This window comes from Hypanus sabinus, chromosome 12 (assembly GCF_030144855.1).
Source record: "Hypanus sabinus isolate sHypSab1 chromosome 12, sHypSab1.hap1, whole genome shotgun sequence".
Lineage (NCBI taxonomy): Eukaryota > Metazoa > Chordata > Chondrichthyes > Myliobatiformes > Dasyatidae > Hypanus > Hypanus sabinus.
In genome coordinates, this window is record NC_082717.1 from 39,037,716 (window position 1) to 39,058,535 (window position 20,820).

General features: G+C 38.2%; 1 protein-coding gene and 1 long non-coding RNA gene across 4 annotated transcripts in view; one reads left to right on the forward strand and one right to left on the reverse strand.

Annotated features, from left to right (window-relative positions):
• LOC132402788 (BRD4-interacting chromatin-remodeling complex-associated protein-like) overlaps nucleotides 1-16,527 on the reverse strand; it is a 54,377-nt gene extending 37,850 nt beyond the window's left edge. Inside the window, exons 1-3 of one of the 3 annotated variants that reach the window (XM_059985769.1) lie at nucleotides 15,505-16,527; nucleotides 7,280-7,325; nucleotides 1,085-1,133 (exon numbers count right to left, since the gene is read on the reverse strand). In XM_059985769.1, the coding sequence (XP_059841752.1) occupies nucleotides 1,085-1,133; nucleotides 7,280-7,320 (90 nt within the window). In that variant the 5' untranslated portion in view covers nucleotides 7,321-7,325; nucleotides 15,505-16,527. Of the gene's footprint in view, nucleotides 1-1,084; nucleotides 1,134-7,279; nucleotides 7,326-15,031 lie in introns of those variants that run through there. The other 2 variants (XM_059985770.1, XM_059985772.1) reach the window with 2 other exon arrangements.
• On the forward strand, nucleotides 14,169-16,887 carry LOC132402789 (uncharacterized). Its single transcript, XR_009515081.1, has 2 exons — nucleotides 14,169-14,377; nucleotides 16,526-16,887. It is a non-coding gene; the product is annotated as an uncharacterized LOC132402789 (long non-coding RNA).
• Nucleotides 16,888-20,820: the final 3,933 nt, after the last annotated feature.

Genomic DNA, 20,820 nt, shown 5'->3' on the forward strand with positions numbered 1-20,820 from the left:
TTGTCAGAGTTCTGACCTTAATCCAATCAAATATCCCTGGCAAGACTTCAAGATTGCTGTCCACTGCCACTCTCCAAATAACCTTGCACAGCTCAAGCAATTTTGGAAGAAGGAATGGGCAAATCTTATCCAAAAAGTCTACTGACTGTAATAGCTGAGAGAGGTGGTTCAACTAAATACTGACTTTACAATGCTTTACAATCTTCCCTGTTTTTAGGGCTCTCCTGTGAAAAAAAGAACATGTGATTCACAAATGAAAATTGATTAAAATCCCTGGTTGTAATACTCATTTATGTGAACAAAGGGTTGGGGATTGGAAACTTTAACAAGGCATATAGGTAACCTCAGCTTCCAGAAACATTTCTCTTCTAAGAGCTGGAAAAAGGAAGAGTGTAGCTTCCAGAACAGTCTTGCGTCTTGGGTGGGGGTGGGGGTGCTAGGATCTTTGCATGACAGCCTAATACCTCTTCCCCTCTTCCATTAGAATCCAAGTATGTCTGTCCTGACTCTGCTTGGCCTGTACTCCCAGTTCAAAGTTTCCAAATAATTTTATAAACAAAGAATTATAAATTACACAACATTAAGATTTGTTTGCTTACAGGTAGCCACATTTAGTTTATGAGGCACATTTAGCAAGACTACAGCAAAAACACCAACCGCAATGAGATAATGTGTAGAAATGACAATGTAGCTCAACATAAAACTGCCTTTCAACTTGACTGGACTACTGAATAGCTAGTTAGCATCTACAGTCCACTCCAGCATACACATCTAAACATAAAAATTCAATTACATTGCACTGAAAAGCATATCACTATATAATCCATTTTCTAGGCCTGCCCCTTTTTGAATTCATAATATCCATCAATACTTTCAATAAAAGTGCTGCAAAATGTACCAGTGAGCATAAGGCATAACTCAGTAGATGATCAATTCCACATGAACCATGGTCATTTCTGATTTTAAAATGTATTTTACACCACCTAGATACACTTAATGTAACTTTACTTGACAAATAAATTTGTGACATAGCAGTGAATAAATTAATCAATAAAATTTTCAATAGACACATAAAAATACTTACTTCTTGACTACCAGATCCATGCAGAAAATCATTCAATGCCTGCACATCACTATTAAAAAAGAGTAATCAATGAATTGATATTAATTATTTCAGTGTCCGGTCATCACCAAGATAAAAAAAATGCTGATGCTTACTTTACAAATATAAATCCCAATGCTATTTTTGAAATCGACTGAACTCAACCACTAACATAATACCTCCCCATAGCGTGACATGAAAGTGATTACCTGGGCACTAAAGCCTCATTAAATCCACACTTCTAAAAAGTATTAATTATATTGAGAGTAGAATTTTAATTTGGTAGAGGAATTAAAAGGAGAGGTTTTTGAGCCTGAAATCACTGGGACTATTATGTAAAGCAATGTTTTGTCATTGGGTAGGAAATCAGGATGGTTTGGATTTCAGTAGTAAGCATATCCAGTGAATATTATAAATCATTACAATTGTATGGAAGTAGATCTCAAAATATCTGAAGTGCAGTTAAGAAGGATCAGGTCAAAATCTTTCTTAATTGCTCTCTGAATATTCAAGCTAATTCTATCTGATGCCACATTACAAAACAGCTGAAGTGGTAGAACACGAAAAATGTGAAGCATGTGAAGATTTTGTCAGAACATCTTTTAAATCTCCCCACACCATGGCAGAGGTGTAAAAATAGTGTATGCCTATTAAATGTCCTTCATTATGCTCATGTGCAATTAACCACAATGAGTTTGAAAGTTAAAAATTGGGATTCCCTCTAACTTCCCCTACCTTCTTATGGAAAAGCATCTCACTTCTAAACAAACACTTCCCCCTTAAGATTATGAAATCATGAATTCACTGGGCAGTCTAGGAGAGAACAAACCCTATTGTGACATGGTGTATTGGCATACCAAGCTAATGCAATCAAGATTCCAAGTAATAAAGATGAAAGCTACACAGAAAAGAAGGATGAGAGAGAAAGAGACAAATAGAAAGAACTGCATGTAAGAAAACAAACTGAATACAAATGAAGATCTTACTGAAATTTAGAATAAAGAGTAATTTAGCTTCAGGCAGGTGAATTTTAAAGGTGAACAATATTTTTCCTGTCAATACCACACAGCTTATATATCTAAGATAAAGGATCAAAGCTAGGCAATTCAGCCCATCAAGTCTTTGCCACCCTTTAATCATGTTATCCCACCTTCCCCAAGGAACTTTTAATGCTCTTATCAATCAATACTTATCAACCAACACATACAAGAAGCTGGAGGAACTCAGCAGACCAGGCAGCATAGATGTCTGGCTTACATTCAATCAAAGACCTGGCCTTCACAACTCTCATGGTATCAAATTCCAGATTCACTACCTTCTAACTGAAGGAAGTTCACCTCATCTCAGTTCTAAAGGTACATCCTTTTATTCTCAAGCTGAGCCTAGACTCTCCTACTAAGCGATGTTTAGTCCACACCACTTCACAGAGCTAAAATGGTATGCATTTTGGTAGACATAAACTTCTATGTTTTTGTTAACACAATCTATTATCGTATATGAAATGAAAATGTTGTTTATTATTTTCTCTAATATCAACTCTGAAAGCCTTCTTTATAAGGTCATCATTTGTGGCAAAGCTTCTTAGAAAAAAGCTTATTTACATAACATAAGGCAGAGGATGTGGTGATTAAGGATTTTAGTAAGGCCTTTGATAAGGTTCCTCATGGAATACTCATTCAGAAAGTCAGAAAACATATGATCCTGGGAAACATGGCTATGTGGATTCAGAATTGGCTTGCCATTAGAAAGCAGATGGGTGGTGGTAGATGGAGCGTATTCGGCTGGAGATTGTGACCAGTGGTGTTCCACAGGAATCTGTTCAGGGACCCCTGCATTTTGTGGTTTATATAAATTATATAAGGAAAAGGTGGGATGACACGAAGGTTGGAGGAGTTGTGGATACTGTAGAGGGTTGTTATAGGTTGCAGTGGGACAATGACAGGATGCAGAACTAAACTGAAAAGTGAAAAATGGAGTTCTCCAGCTGGAGAAGTATGAGTTGATTCAAAGTTCAAAGTAATTTTTTTATCAAAGTACATATATGTTGCCATATATTACCCTGAGATTCATTTTCTTGTAGGCATTCAAAGTAGAATGAATAAATAAATACAATACAGTCAATGAAAAATGATACAAAGACTGACAAATTATCAATGTAAAAAGACAGTGTACAAAACATATAATAAATAATACTGAGGGCATGAGTTATAGAGTCCTTGAAAGTTAGTCCATAGGTCGTGGAATCAATTCAGAATTGAGATGAACACTTGTTCAGAAGCTTCATGGTTGAAGGGTATTAACTGTTCCTGAACCTGGTGGTGTGGGATATAAGGCTCCTGTACCTCCTGCTCAATGGCAGCAGGAAGAAGAAATCAAGGCCTGAATGGTGGGGATCCTCAATGATGGATGCTGCTTTCTTGTGGCAGCACTCCCTGTAGATGCGCTCGATGGTGGAGAGGATTTTCCTGTGATGGACTGGGCTGTACCCACCACCTTTTGTAGGCTCTTCCATTCTTAGGCATTTTCCATACCAGGCTGTGATACCAACAGTCAGGACGCTCTCCACTGAGCACACCTGTACAAGTTTGGAAGGCGGAATTTGAGTACAGAGTTAAAGGTAGGACTCTTAGTAGTTTCGAGCTTGGGGTCTACATCAATAAATCCCTCAAAGTTCCCTCGCAAGTTAATAGAGTGGTTAAGAAGGTAAAGGGTGTGATGGCCTTCATTAGTTGGGGGATTGAATTCAAAAGCCATGAGGTAATGTTGCGGCTCTATAAAATCCTAGTTTTCAAACCACACTTGGAATATTATGTTCAGTTCTGGTTGTTGAGGTCTAACATCTGCCAGACGATGCTGAGGATGTTCTATGAGTCTGTGGTGGCCAGTGCTATCATGTTTGCTGTTCTGTGCTGGGGCAGCAGGCTGAGGGTAGCAGACACCAACAGAATCAACAAACTCATTCGTAAGGCCAGTGATGTTGTGGGGGTGAAACTGGATTCTCTTACAGTGGTGTCTGAAAAGAGGATGCTGTCCAAGTTGCATGCCATCTTGGACAATGTCTCCCATCCACTCCATAATGTACTGGTTAGGCACAGGGGTACATTCAGCCAGAGACTCATTTCACCGAGATGCAACACTGAGCGTCATAGGAAGTCATTCCTGCCTGTGGCCATCAAACTTTACAACTCCTCCCTCGGAGTGTCAGACACCCTGAGCCAATAGGCTGGTCCTGGACATACTTCCCACTTGGCATAATTTACATTATTATTTAATTATTTATGGTTTTATATTGCTATATTCCTACACTATTCTTGGTTGGTGCAACTGTAACAAAACCCAATTTCCCTCGGGATCAATAAAGTATGTCTGACTGACTGTCTGTCTGTCTCATTATAGGAAGGATATAGTAGCTTTAGAGAAGGTACAGAGGAACTTTACCAAAATGCTGCCTGATTTAGAGAGTACAACTTATGAGAACAGGTTGAGCAAGCTAGTGCTTTTCTCTTTGGGCAAAGGAGGATGAAAGATGACTTGATAGATGTGTACATGATGATAAGAAGCATGAATTCTATGGATAGCCAGCCTTTATCCCAGGGCAGAAATGGCTAAAACCAGGGGACACAATTTTAAAGTGACTGGAGGAAAGTATAGGGAGGATGTCACAGATAATTTTTTTTAAACACAGTAAGTGGTTGGTGTCTGGAACACCCTGCCACGTGGTAGAGGCAGATACATAGGGACTTTTAATAAACTCTTAGATAGGCACATGGATGACTTAAAAAAGAGACCCACCTTGGAGGGAAGGATTAGATTGATCTTAGAGTGGGCTGAATGTTCTGTACTGTGCCATAGTGCTCCATGTTTCATATAATTTGGAAATTAAAGAAATTAAATTTTTTCCGAATTAAAGAACACAATGTTCTAGCTGTCCACTGTGTATCATTAAAATAAAACAAGTTACATTAACCTCAAGTCAAAGATTCACTTCACAATCAATGTGAGCAAAATTCATGATGGAGAAAAACTCAAGGGAAAATATCTCCTTGAAACATCAGTTAATCCAGATTTCATGTGTCATATAAAAAACGTTTCCTTTGTTGAAATATTTGCTCATTTCATTCAGCCACAGATTTTAGTTATCTTGTAACATGTAACCTTGTGTTGCTGCTTCAACAACAAAAACAGGAAATTCAATGGTGACATAGAAACAAGAAGTTTGTCTTCATGGAGACCTACATGGAATGTAAAACTCATGTCCCTCACTCCAATTACATAGGAGTTCCATGCATTGAAAATATGAATTGCACATCTGACTTGAATGTTGGTCAGCCAGATTTTTCTTATGAAAATTCTCTTTTTGAAGCTGCTGATCATCTTTATGGGTGAGATGTCTTTGACTGTCACTTTGAAGATTGGCAAAAGCAAGAATGATGCCAATTCCTCAGCCACAAGTTAGGTGTGTTGCTACAACAAGCAGTTTAATCTGATACTGAAACTGCATCCATCAAATAAATCAGATGAACAATAAGTGAAAGTAGCCCACTAAATAAATGCAGTCTCTAAAATACAGCAGCAAGTATGGATGAAGTTCAAACACTAAGAGGAAAGCAAATGTAAACTTAAAGACCTTACATTCACATTTGCTGTTCCTTCATAAAGAACAAGAACCAAGATAAAATATCATCTGCTACACCTTCATCACATTATCTTAAAGCCTCTGCAATGTATTTATATCTGTCTTAAACATACCCTCACTCAAAAGAAAACCGGATGGCAAAATTAAATTGAAGAAGAATAATACCACAGATATAACAATTTGCCATTCAGCTGCTACATTGGTAATATAAAAATTAATTTACAAACTAACTTGAAACAAGAGGAAGCTGACAATCCAAATACAGTCATGCTATTTGAGATGTTCAGGCACGTGTTCACATTTTTATACAGGAATTGTGCTACATAGCCAAGACAAATCACACATATCAGGATAAAATCTGAATGGGTGTGACTTGCTAAAACTATTGACGGAATTATGACAAAGCAGTCCTTGCCTTTTGTGGTCAGGTGTGTAGACGACAACAGTGGAAATAAGGTTAGAAGAATGCAGCCATTAATCAGCAAATATCCTCCATATATTGTCATACTTCATGGAATGATTCACTTCCTAAATCACAACAGCAAAAATATTTCACAAAATAGCTCCTATCTTATGTTCTCCCATGCTTGAAGCACTCTTTGGAAGGCATTATGTTATCTCAATCTACAGAAGAGAAGTGGTGCCATGAATCCTGGCAATCCAATCATGTTGGAACAAACCCCAAACCTCCCCATGTACAGTAACAGCACAGAACAAATTCATCAGAAAATTATAAAAGTGTATTCAAGAAAGGTATACAAATGAGGATGAAGTAATATTGGAGAGAAGAGGAGGAGAAGAAAAAAATCAAAAGTAGCTAATGTTTGCCTGTTTCTTAAACATGAGATTAGTACTTTAAGGGGCCAGCAGTACTCAAACAGTAGCACAAGGCACAACTATGTGTTCATACTTTGAACCCATGATCAGCTGGCTGCAACATCTGAAGATAATAACCATCCTTAAATGGCATTGCAATTGTGAACAGAAGATGAAATACTGCCCTCAGTAAGTGCATGTGTCCCCTCGTTATTTATGTTCATCTTCGAAATCAGGTTGCATACAGGTCAATCAGCTCTAGTCCACTATTGTAATGGAAGAACAGACTTACAATTACACAGTAAATTTCATGTTATAAGGGCATTCTGAAGCATGCACCATTAGTTGTGTTATATAACAAATAGGCAAGCAATTTGGGTCTGGTAAGGTTCCCAAATAGCAAATAAATTAATATTTAAATAAGCACTTTTCTGGTGACGTTTGTTCAATGGCAGCCAGGATGTTGTGAGAATCACTCCTCTTCTTTAAGTAGCTCCACAGTGTTGCAACAAACTGAGGGCACATCTTAATAATCAGATGAAAACTCAATTCACATTGTCAGCAATTATCTCCTCCAGTATTAAAGTATTTCATCAGTATGACTTTAAAGTGTTAATCTTAAGTTGTGCTCAAATCCTGCAACCTTCTGGCTCGATGCTGAGACTTGACACAAATTTTAAATCTTTTCGCCAATGAACATTATGCAAATTTAAGAGAATACTTACCCTATAACATCTCGCAAATCACGGTCATCATCATCATCCATGACAGCTAGAAAAGGTAAAAGAATAAAAACAAATCATATTTTACATCTCCTAGTGCAATTAACAAACATTCTGCTCAGAATTTTGCACATCATTGAAGACCAAACCAGGTATGAATCCTGTTATTAGCCTCTCCAACAGAATGAACAAGTTCTTAATAAAATGTCCAGTATCACAGATCTCTGAGTCTTCAATTCAAGGCCTCTACTGTCAAATAAAACAAGTGAAACAGAAGAAAAATTGCTGGATATTGCAGAATTTGTTCATCATGTCATTGTAAGAATACTGAAATATCTTAGAGGCACCCATACAATAATTAAGACTTAAGACACAAGAAACTGCAGATGTTGGAAATATGGATCAATAAGTAGGATTATCATTGATCAAAATGGCTGATAAGTTACACAAGGATAATGGCAACACACACAAACTGCTGGAGGAACACAACATCTATGCAGGAAAATGAACACTCAACACTTCAGGACGCAGAAAAGGGAGCAGAAACAAGAATAAAGGGGTAGGGGAGGGGTTGAGGACCATGAGCTGGCAGGTGATAGGGGAATCTAGGTGAGGGGGGAAAGCAGGAGGATGGGGAGGAGAAATGGCAATAATGTGAGAAGCTGGAAGGTGATAGGTGGAATGTGAAAGAAGAGAACAGTAGTACATGGAACAAAGGGAAAGTGGCACTATTCAGCACTATTTCTCAATGTAACAAATTCAAGATCAAAAAAAGTTCTTAATTCCAAGCATCTCTAACATGGGAATCAAAACCTAACATCTTTTACAGTATGGTCCAAATCTGAAAGTAGTAACAGCCGTAATTTTCAACCTTCATAGCTAATACCCAGAGTCAAATTTCTGAGAAGCTGATGCAATATTGCCTTTCTATTTGGATTCCTTGATATAAAGTATTCATGCTATTAATATGAAATCCAAAGGTAATCATTGGTTTTACATATCTACTCCAAACTCTAGTTAAATCCACTCCACCATCAGACACAAGGGTGCAGTAAAAGAGAAAAGGGTTTAAGATGACAGCTTGGAGTAGATAAATAAGCCAAGTGTTATCTTTGCATTTCATATTAAGGACAATTACTAACATGTTATTTTCTCCTGCTATTTTCTTTTCATTCCTCAGCTCCAAATGTGAAGCTTCCACCTCCACCACCTCCCCACACCCCTTCACCTAACTGTGCAGCTGCATTCTTCACTAACTTATCTCCTATTACTTTAAAATAGACTTTGAGTCTGTACACTAAGACTGATTTATGTTGCTTCCAGGACCCTATTCCCACTAAACTGATAATCATCTAATCTTCTTCTAGAACCCATCAGAGTGGATAGCTTAAACAATTCTCACTTCTTGGATACTGTCCACTTCTTTTTGAATCTGTCAGAACTCAATTTCTACCCCAGTTATGCTTTTACCTCCCAAATAATGCCCATGTTTCCTGAAATGTAATTCCTTCACTTAGAGTGAAACCTCAGTGAGGAGTTATAATGGCTTCACTACACTCATTAATGTCACCACATTTGATTGTAAGAAAGCCACTTCACCTCTTCTTACTTCGGAATTCTACAAAGAATAACCACAAAGCTTTGCATCGTGACCTCATGCAAGGTGTTGGCCCAAAATGTTGACAATTCATATTTTCCTTCATATGTTGTTCTACCTACTGAATTCCTCAAGCAAATTGTTACTCTATTTTCTATCATCTGCAGTCTCCTATCTCTCTACCTGGAAATGATCATTGGATCGTTCTCATCTATCGAGATTCAGTTTGGCCATGCAGCTCCAGAGCATCTTCTTTCTCCACTTGCAACATTATGTCTGGTGCCTCCGGTCATTCCAGTCTTGGTCCCTTCTTATATCCCAGTGTCTGTATGTCCTCTTCATAACCAACTCTTTAGTCCACTGCACGACCTGTATTTCTAAACAATCTGTTTGATATCCAGTATGGATAAGTGAAAACTTTCCTCAACTACATATGAGAAAGATCAAAGCTGTTGACTACAGTCCCAGTCACAAACTCTAGCCACTGATTCAACTCCTTTTCCTGTCAACAACCTGAAAATCAACCAGGTCATTCGCAACTTTGATCTCACTCATCTGTTGATGAAACCCTCATCCAAGTCTTTGCTAATTCTAAACATGGCAAAAATAGAAAATAATGCAGAAAAATGGGGTCAGACATGTGAGAAATGTGTACTGAGTAGCAGTGAAATGTGGGTGAAACACAGGGCCTTCTGGATTAACATCTTTTTTTTACTTCAGATAACGAACTCTCTCTTCCTGTTAATATAAGAACCGTTTCTTAACACATCTCTGCTGGTCATGTTCCAGTACTCACAACCAAAGTAGCTTAATCTCATCTCACCAGTGCAAGGTCATTGCTTTATAATGAACACAGACCTCCAAACACAAAGTTTAACCTCATTCTCTGCCTCCTACTAACTATCCAATTTTGGACTCAATTTGCCAACTTGCCTTGGACACCATATGATCTAACCTTTAAAGCCAGTGTTGAATGTGAAAACCTGTTAAAAACCTTAATGAAATCTATAAAGACTACAACAACACCCTTCAATATATTTTGTTACCTCATTGAGTCACACTATGGCACAGGAACAGGCTCTTTAGCCCAACTCATCCATGCTGACTGAGGTGCCAATCTACGGTAGTCCCATTTGGTACATATCCCTCCAAACCTTTCCTATCCTCGCATTATCCAAATACCTTTTAAACTTGTAACTCTATCTTCATCCACCAATTCCTCCAACAGGTCATTCCATCTACCAACCTCCCTCAGTATGTAAACTTCCTCTCAGAACCACTTTAAATCTGTTGTCTCTAGTTTTAGACTCTCCTATCCTGGGAAAGAAAGTACTGTCACTATCTCTCCTATTTATGCCTCTTAAGATTTTATAAATTCCCATAAGGTCACCATCAGATTTCTTAGCTCCAATGAAAACAGTCCCAGCATATCCAGTCCCTCATTCTAACTCAAGCCCTCTAATATCAGTGACATTCTTGTGAATTTTTCTCCACCTCTCTAGCTTAATCACATCCATCAATAGTGTGTAGCCAGTTCTGCACACAATATTCCAAGTGAGATCTCATCAACATCTTGAACAGCTGTAGTATGACTTCCCAAATCCTGTTCTCAGTTATCCGGCCAATGAATGTCATATACCTTCATTTTCCTGTCTACCTGTGTGGTCAATTTCAGGGAATTATGTGCTTGCATCCCAAGGACCCTCTGTTTAACAACACTCCATCGGATCCTATCATTCACTGACTATGCCATACCCTGGTTTAACTTCCTTAAAATGCAGAACTTTGCACTTGTCTAGTTAAATTCCAACTCCTATTCCTTCCGCCACTTTCCCAGTTGACTACCTAACTAATGCTACGTTGAGTCAAAATAATTATCAAAAATTGCAAGAAGAAAATAAGTGGAAGTCAATTTTCTAATGACCAAGAATGGGTAATAACAGATTTATTTGTCCTTTTTTGTGTAAGAGTATATCACAATTCTAGCTGCTGGAATATTTCCGTGGTACCAATGACTTTGGTTCTTGGAGCTTTTATCACTTTTTCTTTGGCACTTGACTCTTCCATCTACATCCAGATTAAAGCTCAACTTTCTGTAACTAAAAAACTTCAATTCATTTAAAAAAGCGTACCCTAATATTCCAGAGATTTATCTAGTGAGTAGCTGAAGGGTGCATAAGAGCAAGAGAAAATAGGAGCAGGGATAGACCACTCAGTCCCTCAAGCCTGCTTCCACCATTCAATATGATCATGGGTGATCCATGCTGGCCTCAATTTCTCTTCCATGTCAGTTCCCCATTAACTTGCAATTCCTTGACCTTTCAAATATCTATCTACCTTCATTTTAACTATATTTAATGATCTGGCCTCACCTAAAGTGGCAGAGAATTCCGCTCAGCCATCTACCATCTGATAAAAATCTCTACCTCCCCAACTTTCAATGTTTCACCCTGTACAGTATTGTACAGCTATGCCCCCTTGTTGACAACTCCTCCTTTCAACATCTACAAGTCTCCTTAGGATTTTATACATCTGAATCGTCACCGTCATTCTTCTCCAACTGTAAAGGATGTAGGCCCAATCTGTCTAGCTTCTCTTGATCAGGCAGCCCCTTCATCCCAGAAATTAGCCTGCTCAATCTCCTTTGAAGTACCTTCAACGGTACTAAATGCTTTTCTATTTAAGGGGCTCATAAATGTCCACAGTGCTCCAGGTGTAAACTCAACACCTGTACAACTGCAACAAGACCTCAATGTTCTTAAACACTAAACCCTTTGCCTACGTGTTGGACCTGCTCAATGTGACCTAATGTGGCTCATGCACTAGAACACTTTGATCAATCTGAGCTTCACTCATTCATCTGTCCATTCGATTTTGATAATAATTCACTTTTTGTTTCTATGTTTATTCTCATCTATGTAAGTGTGGTGGTAGAGTTGATATCAATAGGTTCTGAAGGGAAAAACTGCACTGGCGGTAGCTATCTGAAAGAAAAATTAAGGATTTTCTATTCAGATTACTACCTACTAATCATAAAATAGTACACAATATACTACTCCACTTCATTAGGTTGAAAGCTGAAATGTAAAATTTTAAAATGGATAATAGTTATATGTATCATCAATAAGCATTTCTGGGCATTGTGCGTAATTTAGTATCACAGCAAAACCTAAGCGTATGTTGTCTGTCACATATCATCAGTTTCACATGCCTTTTGGAGGTGTGGAACAATACCTAGACTTATAATTATTGTATATTTTACAGTGATCAATGTGTAAAACAAAAATAAATCGCTGCATTTATATTGTGCCTTTCATCTCGAAATGTTCCATGCAAGAGTTGTTCTGCAAGATAGAATGGGATAAATATTGACCAGAATATCCAATGACATTCAAAGTTTTTCTTTGAAACCTAGAAACATAGGATCTTACACAGCCAACTGGAAACCTCAGGGAATCTCAGTTTAATGTCTAATAAAGTAGGACTTGAACTCACTATTTTCTGAGTCATAGGTTGTCACCATTGAAAAATTATTATACATAGCAACATGCACAAAGAAGTATCTTTATTGCTATTAATACCACTAAAATGTGCATTACTATTTACAGAAAAATGAAAGCAGAATGTTTGGCCAGTATTTTGAGTGTGCTATTGCACATAATGTTTAAATCAAACATGAAAGAATATGCTCCACCTCGCCAGCCCTTGCACACTGCAAGATGAACAATATCATTTACATCTCATTTGCAACTTCATCAATCATTATGACATATTACCATGCTACTGGACAAACTGTCCTGTCTAAGCGAGCTTCTCTCATTCATATAGTGGCTACAAAAATTGCTTATTGGTATGCTAATTGCACTCCATGAGACTAATTAAACTTTTATCTCTGGTATAATTTTCTATTTAAGGCAAACATTTATCCTTCTTTCAAAACTTCACAATACTGTGCAGATTCATCCCTTATGCTATTGGGGTTCTATGAGGCTTTAAATGTTTCAATTTACCTTTCTATACATTAAATCATTTTGTTATCTACTTGCATACTTCCACCTTACATATTAAAAGAATGCAAATTGTAGATGACAGATCCATAAAAAGATTGTGAAGAGCTGGCAATTAAATGCAAGCCTTTCACATTTCAGGTTATCTCAAAATGCTTTACAGTAATGGAGCACTTTTGAAGTACAGTAGTAGTCTTCATGAACCTTATAATCTATGTGATTCATGTATTATAATATCTGTTCAGGTGTATCCTATAAACACTCAACATAAGATAAATTCAACTGCCCATGAAGCAGCAACAGAAAATGGAGATAGGGCCAAAACTGCATTTTTGGCACAAATGACAAACCATACAGTTCATTGCTACATTATATAATGCATTGAATATTTACCAATTACATAAATAACGTTTAAGACAAAAGTCATCTTTTTTCCAAAAAAAAACACGGTGTACAAAAAAAAAGGTTTTTGCGTAATCCTTCTGTGGTTCAAGCAAGTTTTAAACATTTGTACTGTGAAAATCATCTGCTTCAACAATATTTTTGCACTTTGTGGACGCTTTAATAAAGGCTGCTAATACCTTTAAAAGCTCTTCTGAGATTTTGTATCAAAGCAAATTCATACTTTAAGTAAAACGCTGCAAAAAAAGTTGCAATTATGTTTCAGAAACCCTAACACTTGAACTCTTTGAAATAGTCAGCTATATTATGAGTAATATTAAAACAATGAAAATTTAAGAACATTCAAAATTTCGAAACTTTAAGGAACTGCGCCATACTAAACTTTACTGAAAAAACAAGTTTAAAGTACCGAACAAAAACACACACAAGTGCATATATTTTTATTGCATTCAGTGGAAAAACCATATAAGTTAGCATTTAAAACAAATCGTGCTACAGACGAACAGACAACCAACAAGCCACATAACGACTTTACAAACAGTTTGTGATTCTATGTGGTAAAATGTTTGGAAAAAACGTTGGGCTTCTCAAGCAGTGAAAATGGCGTCGCTTCAGCAAATTTAAAGTGCGCAACTGCTGTTGGCACGGCGCCAGTTTGTTCATCCCCACTACTTGAGTTTTAGATTAACATCGTCGCTTAATGAAAAATTCTGTTCTGTGCATTGCCGACGTGGTCAAAGTAGTTTGTTACAGTACTCTAGATTCTCAAACGGAAGCAAAAGGCCGTTAAGGGAAGCATCCCGTTTCTCCGGGAGTAGAGCCGTCAAAAGTAACGAAATAGCTACAACAGCCCAGCTGTCTTTTTTAAGACGGTTTAAAGGTAAAAGGGAGAGCAGTTCCAGTTCTTCGAAAAAAAGATGGGTTGAAACCCAACTTCAAATCCCGCCCACTGCGAGATACGGTGGTTAAAACATATTCCACAAACTGAGTATCAGATAGTATTTTCTTTCCTGGTCTTTAACAACTATACTTGGCGTCGGAAAGGGGGGAAAAGAAAATAATTTCTCATTGACATCAAGATGTAATTCCGACGAGGTAGGACGAACGCGAAGTAAACATAAGTGAAGGGCCGAATGCAATGAAGGGAGAGAAGCAATGCGCGATTCCGAGCCCAGGCTTTATTATGTTTTATTTCCAGAGGCCGAGGGGGGGAAATCGCCTTAGAACTGAACAATTTTAAGGTAAAGGGGGAAAACTGGTATCGCCATGTTGTACGAAACCAACCACCACCAAAACACTGAAAAATAAGCCCTTAAACAAAAACTCGAACGACTCGGGTAGAAATTAATGAGACCTTGAGAAAGGGAAGAGGGAATTAAATATCGGAAAATAAAAACAAATGATCGGCCTCCAAACCCGCCCATCACCATGAACAGGAAGAGTAGACCAAAGGCTTCATTGTTTTTTTTTCCACGGGGTCGGTTTAGGTTTATTTTATTTTAGCTGCTCAGGAGGAAGCAACTGCTCGTTAACAGTAGAAATCGGCAGGTGTGCGGGGGTGTTTCTCTTCAGCGGAGCGCTGCAAAATGTGGGAGAAGCCGCCGAGCCGGGCTCCATCCATCTTTAGACGGGCTGCTCCTTCGCTGGAGAAAAGACGAGCAATGGTGGTGGGAGGAAAAGGAGGGGAAAAATCTACTGGGAGAATCTAGAACCGTCGCTTTGAAAAATAACCCCGTGAGGTCCATTTACCAAATGGCGCTTCCAACAACCGCCCGTGACTCCAGATAAAACCGCTTAGAAAGCAGGAAAAAGAGGGAGGGATTTCAGACGATTATTTCCCTCTCCCTCTCGGGCGTCTATTTTTTTAAACTCATCGTGATCACGGGGGCGGAAAGTAAAACTATATTTTCGAACGGCTCTTTACAATCAATGAGTCATTTAGATTGGGGAGAGGGTGGAGATGAGGGGCGAAGAGGTTTTTTTCTAAATTAAACAGTGCAGTAGCTTTTCTTTTGGTGGTGGTGGTGGTTACTGTTGTCGTTGATGGGTGATTTGTTTTCCCTCCTCTTTCTGCTGCTCCTTCTAAAGGCGGGGAGGTGATTTTTCTAAGAAAAAATATTTCCCTTAGACCCTATTTTTTTTCCTTTCCCCCCTCCCCGAAGGAGTTGTTTTTTTTCCTTGAAATTTTTATCGCAAAATTATAATACACTGAAGGAACTCACCGTCATGAAGCGTGCCTTGTCAACGGGGTTTCCTCGCCATCAAATCAGGGGCGAGATGACCAAGAACAAAAAAAATCCGCTCAACACACACACACACACAAAAATAAGAGCTGTTCAGGGCATTTTCCTGCAAGGAAAATATTTTAGCATCTCATATAAGTTATATACGTCCTTTTTTTAAAGCGACATCTCTCTATTTTTTAATTAAATGCATCTTTTCCACTTTGTCCTGTGTTTATTTTTTTTAATTTGGAAGGAGAGAGGACATTTGAAACTTCTTTGCGCCTTTTTTTCCCTCCCTTTTAAAAAAAAACTGACAGCTGTCGTTCTGGAAATGCTTTTAATGGTGTGTTTTATTTTCCTTCTCTTCCCTTATTCCTCTCTGGGAGTTTTTTTCGATGAATGGTAAAGATGGTGTTCAGGTTTTCCATTCTCTCCACCCACCCTCATCAGTTACGGAAAAGGGTTTATAAATAGAAGTCTCGGTTACGTTGCTTCTTAATTTGCATTGAACTGTTCAAATGCTAGAAATCTATACGAACAAATTTGGAAACAGATTGAAAGACATTCAAATATTAATGAAATTAGTTGGGAATGTATTCCGAGGGGGGTTGTCACAAAAGACATTTGAAGGATGATTTTATTCAAAGTTGAATGTCTCAATTGTGTGTATATTTTAATAATTTTGAGTTGTGTACAATAGCTATCCTCGATAAGAAAAGTGAAATGCTGCCATTCCCCCTCCCTCCTTCCACTGCTCGAAGCACTAAGCATGGCGCCGGGGTCCTTGCCCTGAACAAAGGCATCGCGCGCACCGAGACCACACGCCGCACCCCATTGGTCTGCGGAAGCAGCCCCGCCCACAACCACCGCTCATTCGCCAGCTCCTCGCCAAGAATGACAGCTCCGGAAGGGTGGGGTTCCCGGTGGTTGCGGAGGAACTTCGGAGTTTTTTCATTTAAAGTTTGGTCTTCGACTGAGTTCTGGGTTACTTCTTTAGAGGCATAACTTTTTTTTATAGATATTGTATCCGGTTCTTCAGTAGGAGGAACGTATCTGTGCTTAACGAACTTCACTCTGCGGTGTCGGAATTCTGCTTCGTTACAGTAGAAGTTGGGAGAAGAAGAAAAGTGTTCAACTTTCTGTAACTCATTGAGATTACAATGTGGTGTGATTCTTCTGCGTTGCAGTGCAGATTGCAGAATGGCTTTTGCTTAATTATGCATCTTGTTATATTAACGGTAGTACTTCGCCGTTCCGTAAAACGAAATTCCTCTTTCTAAGATACTGCTGTGAAAAGTCAAACAACCAAGTTAGGGGAATCTCATTCATTTCAAGAATTTTATTTGTCTTAATTAGATTAAAATGGACTAAATTTTGCAACATTCTGTTACGATTGAATGATATTTTTACATGAATCAATAACTACTGGTTATCGGATTTGAAGTATGTAATTTATTTCTGTAGTACCTTTCATACATTAAGATGAAGGCTTAAAGTACATGGATTGTAAAGATATCAATGTAGTCATAAAAATGAGACCAAAAAAATCATACGCAGAGACAAACATAAAATGTAATCATATACCGTATGATATAAATATAATCAACATCAACAGGTATTAAGTAATCCTATAAGTAGGCCGTTTTTTTAAAAGTTGTTTTTATAAGTGTTTCGAAACTTTCTACGGTACTAATCCGTTGTAGAGTATTCCAGATTTTTGGTACATAAAAGCAGGAGACCCCATCACTAGTTAGTCTTCGAAAAGTACAGCACTGAAACAAGCCCTTTGTCTGTCCTAGTCCTTGTCAAATCACTTAAACTGCCTACTTCCATAGACCTACACCAGGACCATAGCTCCCTATACCATAGTGTCTAAGTAAAACTTAAACGTTGAAATCAAGCTTACATGCACCACTTGCTCTGCCAGTTCATTCCACCCTCTCATTGCCCTCTGAGTGAATAAGTTCCCACTCGTATTTGCTTTAAACTTTTCACCTTTCACCCCTAATCCACGACCTCTAGTTGTAGTCCCACAAAACTTAAGTGGAAAGAGCCAGTTTGCATTTAGCCGATCTATACCACTCGTAAGTTTGCATAACTCTATCAAATCTTCCCTCAACCTTCTACATTCCAAGGAATAAAGTCTTAACCTGTTCAATATTTCCTTATAACTTAGATCCTCCAGACACAGAAACATCCTTGTTTTTGTATGCTTGGCTCTTGGAACAATAAGCAAACTAATATTTGCTGATCTAAGAAAGTTAGGGATGTAAGAGGATAGACACCAAAATATACAGAGGAGCTAGATCATTTACAGTGGAACGTAAAAAAAATGTGTTCCTGCTTAAAGTATCATGCTGATTCTAAACTTTTCTTTCTGTTGCAAGTGAAACATGTACAATAATGGAAGGAATGTCAAGTTTCTTAAATTGTTTTCTCTGGAGTATCAGAGGCTGAGGCACAACCTGAAAGAAGTATTGAAAATTTTCAGAGATATAGATGTGGTTGATAGGAGGATCTTTCCCAGAGTCAGGATGTCAAGTACTAAAAGACACATCTTTAAGATGGTAGGCAGTTTAAAAGGCAAGTTTTTCTTTTACACAGAGTGGTAGCTTCCTTCCAAATTCTGAAAAGGCACACTTGCTACATTTGCTAAATCAAAGAAGTCTTGTATATTTGTAACAAACGGGTCTGTAACAAATCAAAGTAATAAAAAGGTGGGAAATAATGACAGGTAATTGCAATGTTAATCAGTTTGCTCACTGAATATGGTAAAACAAAACAAGTTCATGTTTAATATTAGGAAAATAGATACTGTAAAAGATCTTTCAATTTTTAATATTGACAAAGATCCATAGTTTATTTAAGTCTGTAACTTTGATACACGATGAAACTGAGTAATAAATAGAACCCTTTGGCTCACCTAGTCTTTGCTGACCATGATGCCAAATTAAACTAATCCCATCTGCTGCACATGGTAAATATTACTCTGTTACTGTCTACTCAAGTGCCTGTATAAATGCCTCTGAAATATTTGCTATCTGCTACCACTACCTCTTTTGGCAGTATATTACAGGCACCTACCACTCTGTGTAAAAAAAAAACAACTTGCCTTTTAAATTGCCTACCATCTTAAAGATGTGTCTCAGTACTTGACATCCTGACTCTGGGAAAGATCCTCCTATCAACCTCATCTATATCTCTGAAAATTTTAAATACTAGTTTCAGTTGTGCCTCAGCCTCTGATACTCCAGAGAAAACAATTTAAGTTGTCCAGCCTCTTCTTATAACTGTAAATTAAGGTCACGTTCAGGTGAATCTCTTTTGCATTGACTCCAGAGTTTCAATGTGCTTCCTGGAATACATCAAATGTGGCCTAATCACAGCTTTATACAACTGTAAGGTGACTTCCTAACTTCTATACTCAGTGACCTGATCAATGAAGAGAAATCCATGCGGTATGCTTTCTTTACCACTCAATTGAATTGACTTTATTTCTTGCATCCTTCACAAGCATGAGGAGTAAAAATCGTAATGTTACTTCTCTATCTAAATGCAATTTAAAGTAATTTGTTATAAATGGTATTTACAACAGGACAGTCAATGTAGCATAGAAATACAGTTGTATCAGCTTGAATTAACCAATCTGATGGCCAGGTGGAAGAAGCTGTCCCAGAGCCTGTTGGTCCTGGCTTTTATGCTGTGGTACCATTTCCCAGATGGTAGCAGCCGAAACAGTTTGTGCTTGGGGTGACCTGGGTCCCCAATAATCCTTCGGCCCCTTTTTACACACCCGTCTCTGTAAGTGTCCTGAATAGTGGGAAGATCAGATCTACAGATGTGCTGGTCTGTCCGCACCACTCCCTACAGAGTCCTGCGATTGAGGGAAGTACAGTTCCCATACCAGGCAGTGATGCAGCCAGTCAGGATGCTCTCAATTGTGCTTCTGTCAAAAGTCTGTAGGATTTGGGGACCAAACTTCTTCAACCATCTGAGGTGAAAGAGGCTTTTTTCACCAAACAGCCGGTATGTACGAACCACGTGAAATCCACAGTGGTGTGTGCTGAGGAACTTAAAGCTGTTCACCCTTTTCAACCCCAGATCCATCGATGTCACTAGGGGTTAGCCTATCTCCATTATCTACTTATGTTACAATTTTCAGGGAGTTTTGCACCCAAAGTCATTCTGTACATTAATGATGCTAAAGGTCCTGCCAATTATTATATATTTTTCCTCTTGCATTTGACCTCACACCTGTCTAGATTATACTCCATCTGCCATATCTGTGCCATATTTCCAACTGATCTATTTTTTCTATATCCTTTGACAATCTTCCTCAGAAGACATAACTCTGCCATTTTTTGCGACATTTGTGAATTCACACCTGTAGGAAAGAGTTAAATTTGATTCTATCTTAGTATATGGTCAGGTGTGTAAGACAAAATGGCGTCAGATTGGTATGTAGTGATAGTCAGAGAGATGTGCATGAACGTACATCCTTGAGATTAGATATTAGAGACATAGAGCACTCCAGCTCTGAAATGGGCCCTTTGGCCCATCTAGTCTATGCTGAACTATTTTGCCTAGTCACATCAACCTGCACCTGAACGATAGCCCTCCATACCACGCCTATCCATGTACTTTTCCAAAGTTTTCTCTTGTGTTCCCTTAAACATTTCACCTTTCACCCTTAACCCATGACTTCTAGTTCAAGAGTCACCCAACCTCAGTAGAAAAAAAAGCCCCTATATACCTCTATCAAATTTCCCTTAAATATTCCACATTCTAAGGAAAAAAGTCTCAACCTATTCAACCTTTCCTTCTAGTTCAGGGTTCTCAAGTCCTTTAAATTTTCTGTATCCTCTTTCAATGTTATTTATATCTTTCCTACAGGCGGGTGATCAAAACTGGGTACAATACTCCAGACTAGGCCTCATCAACATCTTAAATGATTTTGACATAACATCCCAAATCTTGTACTCAATACATTGATTTTTGAAGGCCAAAATGCCAATAGCCTTCTGTGCAACCCTATCGACCTGTGACGCCACTTTCAAGGAATTATTGATCTGTATTCCCAGATCCCTCTGTTCTACCACACTGCTCAGTGGCCTACCATTCCCTGTGTTAAATCCTACCCTGGTTTGTCCTCCCAAAGTGCAACACCTTGTCTGCATTAAATTCCATCTGCCATTTTGTCAGCTAGTCCAGATCCTACTGTAAGTTTTGATAGACTTCCTCACTATCTATTATACCCCCAATATTGAAGAATATTTTCCTCCGTAGAGACCTGTTGTTTCAGTTTCTAAGTTA